The sequence below is a fragment of the Rhincodon typus genome, chromosome 3 (assembly GCF_021869965.1).
Source record: "Rhincodon typus isolate 14 chromosome 3, sRhiTyp1.1, whole genome shotgun sequence".
Taxonomy (NCBI): Eukaryota; Metazoa; Chordata; class Chondrichthyes; order Orectolobiformes; family Rhincodontidae; genus Rhincodon; species Rhincodon typus.
Window position 1 is genome coordinate 10,004,345 of NC_063334.1, and position 6,492 is coordinate 10,010,836.

The window sequence follows — 6,492 nt, forward strand, 5'->3', positions numbered from 1 at the left end:
CCTGCCGATCTTTACCATCAATCTCTATTTTTGTCTTTGATTTACAACATCTGCAGTTCCTTCAGTTTTTATTTCCCTTTCAGGAGTTCGCTCATCAGCTGCTAATGGTCTAGCTTGATAAATATGTTTGTCTGGATTCAGCCAACTCAATCTATAATGATGCCACCCAACCATTCTTTGTGATGGATATGGAAGTCCTCTGCCCACAGTACCTTCTCTGCCATGGGCAGCTCATGTTCAGTGTTGAGGAGTGTAATTCATGAGGAAGAATACCGACAGCCATCTTGCATTCCTTGCCCATGTTCCACCGAATGCCATGACACTTATGGAATCCAAGGTGAAGAATGTTGAAAATTCCCAACACCCTCCAGACTGTGCTGCTATCTCTCATGGGTCTGAAGTCACCAATAGGGTAGAATGGCTAAAGCCAGCACATTTCCTCCCCTTGATCTGAAGAATATGTGCAAACCAGACAATCTCATGGCAATCTGACATTGAAATTTATTGAAATTATTATTGATACAAGCTTTTTTTTAATTCCAGATTTATTTAAATAATTGAGTTTAAATTCCCCCCAATGTCTTGTTGACTGGAATTTAAACCCCCACTTTCAGATCATTAGCCAGACCTCTGGATAATTTACCCATAGAGGTAACCTGCGCTTTGTAAACAACATGGAATAACATCATTAGATCTCTGCTTTCTATACCATGCTGTTCCACAACACAGGTTTGTTCATGAGAATTATTTATCTTACATGTTGTCTTATCAAATGCAAAGTCATCATCCTTATGGCGACAGGATCGCATGATCTAAAGGTAGAGTTGGAATCCTTGTGGATTGTCAGTTCCCATTATTATACTTGGTAATGAAGAGGTTAAACTCAGAGGCTTGTGAGTCAGTATTTTTAAATTTCATATGAATGGGCTGTATTTTCTATTTCCATTTGTGGGGCTTTGCTGTGCAAAGATTGGATGCCTTTTTTTTAATATTACAACAGCAATTACAGTGAAAAGGTATTGTATTGGATACAAAGGACTTGGAGCATCCTGAAATTGATAATAAGTGTGTGGCAACTAAAAACAGGAGGAGTTTAGTATGTATGCACTGCTAGCACTACATTTTCCTCTGTAGTCGTATTTTAGCCATATCATTACAAACTAATATGATCAATTTATTCTCGTCCTACACTAGGTGAGACTGGACTCCTCATTTCTCCAGTGACTAAATGGAACCCATTTCATGGTTATGCTGGAAACAAGAAATTCTCACAGCAGAAGCTGTTGGAAGACGTATTTAAAAAAGGGGATCTGTATTTCAACACCGGGGATCTTATGTCTGAGAGCCAGGATGGCTACATTTACTTCCGTGATCGGATTGGAGATACCTTTAGGTAAACAAATCAATATTTACCTGCTTTTGATCTTTTACTCCATTGAGGATGAAAAATGTGGTTCATTTGAGTTCAATATTTGTAGCCAAACAGAAGTTTCTAATTTTCCTTTCAAATCTTCGGTATCAGGTTGTTGATTTAGGTTGAATTCGTGATTTTACTTTAGTTTCTGTTCTTGTCAGGTTTGGGCAAATTTACTTTGATTACATGAGCTTGTTAACTTACCTTAAATAGAATTGGTATTTGACACTTTATGAACATGAAAACTAACCATGCAATAACTTCCAATAGAACAGAGAACAGTACAGCACAGTACAGGCCCTTTGGCCCACGGTGTTGTGCCGACCTATTATCCTACTAAGATCAAACTACCCTGCATACCCTACATTTTACTATCCTCCATGTGCCTATCCAAGAGTCGCTTAAAAGTCTCTAAAGTATCTGACTCCACTACCACTGCCGGCAGCGCATTTCACACGCTCACCAGCATGCAAAATCAGACTACGAACAGATTAGGGAATAGGTTCTAACTATTTTCATTACATGAAGCAGAAACAAGCCTAGACACTTTCTTCAAAAATCATTTTATTTCAACAAAGATTAATATATTTAAAGAATAATAAAAATTTTACCATTCAAAGAAATATGGCTACATTAAATGAGTACTCAGTGCTTCAAACAGAAAAAAAAAATCAGCCATGAAATTTCTCTTTAAGTGAACTCAATCTTTCCCATGTTAGTGATATAACCATTGATCTGAATGTCATTGTTTATAGATGGAAAGGGGAAAACGTTGCAACTACAGAGGTGGCCGAAATGATCGGAATGTTGGACATTGTAGAAGAAGCTAATGTGTATGGAGTAGCTGTCCAAGGTGAAGGATGGCTATGTAAAATGTCTTTAATTCATTTCAGATTTTAAAAAAAAGTTAGTTATGACATTCAGGTGTAATTTAAACTTCAGCTAATTGTATCGTATTTTTCAAATGTACACTGGATGAAGAGACATGAGTGAAAGGAAAACAGAAGTTAAAAGGGGGAACCCATATTGCACAGCTGAAGGAAAGTTTTTTTTGTGGGTTCTGAAAGTACAGAATGTTTAGAACCCTAGTGAGGTTCAGACCAAATTTTAGAGAACACAGGGTTAAATTTCATTTGCACTTTCTTCAGCTATTCATGCTAAGTTTAACATTAGAACCACAGAGGCAGGTCAAGTGAGAAGTAGATTGGAGGGCAATTCGGGAAACTTGACCTGCAGCTTATTGCTTTTAACTAGTTTTCTATTTTCTCTCATAATTGTCAATATTGTATTGTTTGACTTTGTTCTTGGAGGTAGTCTTTCCTAATTCTGTGATATTGGGTTACATCAACCTTTACATCACGTAAAGTTTTGGTTCAGCCATGTTTATTGCTTTTGTTTTCCTGCTTCTCTTTCTCTCCATTTTCGTCGGGCCTCAAAGAACTCAAACAAGGATTTAGGGTGGCTAAAAGGGGCCACAAAACCTCTGACAAACAGGATTAAGGAAAATCTCAAGGCATTTTATACGTACATAAGGAACAAGACAGTAGCTAGGGAAAGGGTAGGTCCACTCAAGGACAAAGGTGGGAACTTATACAGAGAGCTGGAGGAGGTGGTTGAGGTCCGTAACAAATACTTTGCATCAGTATTCACAAAGGGAAAAGAAATAGCGGATAGTGAGTCCAGGGAGGGGTATGTTGATATTTGAGAACGTGTCAATATAAAAAAGAGGAGGTGGTGTTAGGTGTTTAGAAAAGCATTAAGGTAAACAAGTCCCCAGGATCTATCCCAGAATGCTAAGGGAGGCAGGTGAGGAAATTGCTGTAGCATTGTACGAAATCTTTGTATCCTCTTTAGTCACAGGAGAGGTCCCAGAGGACTGGAGAATAGTCAGTGTCATTTTATTCATTTGTTTAAGAAGAGCAACAGGGATAATCCAACAAATTAAAGGCTGAGCCTTACGTCAGACGTATGGAAATTATTGGTGACGTTTCTGAAGGAAAAGATTTACTCATATTTGAAAAAATATTGACTTATTAGCGATAGACAGCATGGCTTTGTGCAGGGCAGGTTATGTCTCACAAACTTGAATGAGTTTTTTGAGTAAGTGACAAAAATGATGGATGAGAGTAGGGTGGTAGATGTTGCCTACATGAGCTTTAGCAAGGTCTTTGACAAGGTCCCTCAAGGCAAGCTGATAAAAAAGGTGAAGTCGCACAGGATCTTTGGTGAGCTGGTAAGATGGATTCAGAACTGGCTTGGTCATACAAGACAGACAGTAGCGTGGAAGGGTGTTTTTCTGACTGGAGATCTGTGACCAATAGTATCCCACAGGAATCAGTGCTGGGACCCCTGTTACCTGTAATATACATAAATGATTTGGAGGAGAACTTAGGTGACCTGATTATTAAGTTTTCAGATGACACACAGAGTAGGGGAGCTGCAGATAGTGAATGGAATTGCCAGAGAATATAACAGGATATAGATAGGCTGGAGACTTGGACTGAGAAATGGCAGATAAAGCTTAATCTGGACAAATGTGAGGTGATGCATTTTGGAATGTTTAATGCAGGAGGGAAGTACACAGTCAATGGCAGAACCCTTAGAAGCATCAATGTACAGAGGGACTGAAGTGTACAGGTCCACAGTTCCCTGAAAGTGGCAACACAAGTGGATATGGTGATCAAGAAGGCATATGGCATCCCCCTCTTTATTTCCGAGCTCCCTTCATCCTCCCCAGTCTTGACGAAGAGTGTAAATCCAAAATGTCGACTTTCCTGCTCCTCTGATGCTGCCTGACCTGCTGTGTTCCTCCAGCTCCACCCTGCATTGACTCTGACTCCAGCACTGCAGTTCTTGCTGTCTCCAAGTGACTGAAACCCTGACTGTGAAGCCTCTTCCAAGGATGCCCACCTTGAAGAAGTTGTCATCCTCCCTCCAAAAGGAACTCAGTAGATCTTTCCCTCTATTTATTTTCACGCTCCCTTTCCCCTCCCCAGTCCTGATGAAGGGTGTAAACCCAAACGGTCGACTTTCCTGCTCCTCCGATGCTGCCTGACCTGCTGTGTTCCTCCAGCTCCACACTGTACTGCCATATGGCCAGCTTGCCTTCATCGATCAGGGCACTGGATATAAAAATTGGCAAGTCATGTTGCAGCTGTATAAAACTTTAGTTTGGCTGCATTTGTAATATTGTGTACAGTCTGGTCATCACACTATCAGAAGGATGTGGAGGCCGTGGAGAGGGCATTGAAATGGTTCACTGGGATGTTTCCTGGTTTGGAGGGGATTAGTTATGAGGAGAGACTGGACAAACTTGGTCTGTTTTAACTCAAACATTGAAGGATGAGGGAGACCTGATAGAAGTCTACAAATCTGTGAGAGGCATGGATAGATTGGATAGTTAGAGTCTTTTTTTTCCCAGAGTAGAAATGTCAATAACTAGGGGATATAGGTTTAAGGTAAAAGGGAGGAAATTTAAGGGAGGTGTGAGAAGCAAGTTTTTTACAGAGAGGGTGGTAAGTGCCTGGAATGCACTGCCAGAGGAGGTGGTAGAGGTGGGTACAATAGCAATGTTTAAGAGGCATCATGACAGATACACGACAAGGCAGGAAATAAAGGGATACGGTGAGTGAAGAGACAAAAGGCATCATGTGTTGGTGTAGACTCGATGGGCCAAATGGCCTGTTTCTATGCAGTACTATTCTTTCTTATTTGTCTGTTTACTCTTGCTCTTTGAACCAATTATGGTTATGATCCTGAAATTAGCTCATCAAATTTTCAAATGTTTGACCAAACTGTCATAGGCATCACCAAGGGACAAAAGTAACCTTGATAGATTTGTGACATCCTTTTGCAGAGCAAAAATTGCAAATTCATTTTGAAAACTGGGCTGAAAGTTTCAAGACGCTTCTAATTCCATTAGGAGAACCAGTGGAACTTCTGAAAATGTATGGGTAGGTCAATTCAGGAAATCAATACTTCAGGAAAGTACATAGCAGCATAAGAAATAGGAACAGGAGTTGACACCCTCGAGTCTGCTCTGCATTCAATAATATAAAACAATGAACTGTGAATGCTGGAAATCTGAAATAAAAACAGAAATTGCTGGAGAAACTTAGCAGGTCTGGCAGTATCTGTGGAGAGAGAAACAGAGTTAAAGTTTTGAGTCCAGTGACTTCTTCAGATCTGCTGAGTTTCTCCAGCAATTTCTGCCAATCAATAAGATCATTTATGATCTGATTGTAGGTTTAACTGCACTTTCATGCTTGCCTCCAATAATATTACCAAGGTGTAAATGTGGACATAGTCATTTCGATCCCTCATCCAAGTCATGAATATAGCATACAGATCGTCAAAGCCCCAGCACTGATCCTTGTGACACTCACCAGGTGCCAGTTGTCAACCTGAAATTGGCCCGTTTATCCCACCTCTGGTTCTTGTTAGTTAGGTAGCACTTCACATGTTTATGGGATCCTGGTGGATGACATCCAGGGGTTTTGAGGATTATGATTGTTTTCCTATTTATGAATGAAAATTGTTTGGGAGATAATGAATTCAAATTTATAGTAAATTAAATGTGAGCAAATCAGTGTATTTTCAGACCTGTACCTATGTTATGCAGATAAAAAATGCATAATTACATTTTTCAAAAATTTCTAAATTTGAACAGATTTTAATTAAATATTTTCATGTCCCCACTGCAGGGTATGAAGGCAGGATAGGAATGGCAGCTGTCATCCTGAAACAAGGTCAAGAGTTTGATGGAAAAAAGGTATACAATCATGTTGTGAAACATCTACCAAGCTATGCCTGCCCACGCTTCCTAAGAATCCAGGTCAGTACTTCACAAGCTTCTGAATCAATTTAACACTTCACAAGTTTGGGGTTCTCATTAAATAGATAGTTAGATTTAGTAAACATGAATATTATACACTTTGCCAAAGCAAAATAGTACAGGTAATCTGTCATCTTCAGTTCAAAAATACGTTTTTCCAATAAAGATGCATAGCAAAGACAATTAAGGTAGAATCAGAGATAGTAGGAACTGCAGATGCTGGAGAATCTGAGATACCAAGGTG

At 39.6% G+C, this 6,492-nt stretch overlaps 1 protein-coding gene across 1 annotated transcript in view; it reads left to right on the forward strand.

Moving 5' to 3' along the window:
• Window positions 1-1,172: 1,172 nt before the first annotated feature.
• The window catches only part of LOC109936234 (long-chain fatty acid transport protein 6-like), a gene marked incomplete at its 5' end in the record, with an annotated part of 9,919 nt that continues 4,599 nt past the window's right edge, over window positions 1,173-6,492 (forward strand). The window contains 3 exons of the mRNA XM_048619837.1: window positions 1,173-1,393; window positions 2,170-2,267; window positions 6,118-6,248. Coding sequence (XP_048475794.1) covers window positions 1,173-1,393; window positions 2,170-2,267; window positions 6,118-6,248 — 450 coding nt within the window. The remainder of the gene's footprint in view (window positions 1,394-2,169; window positions 2,268-6,117; window positions 6,249-6,492) is intronic.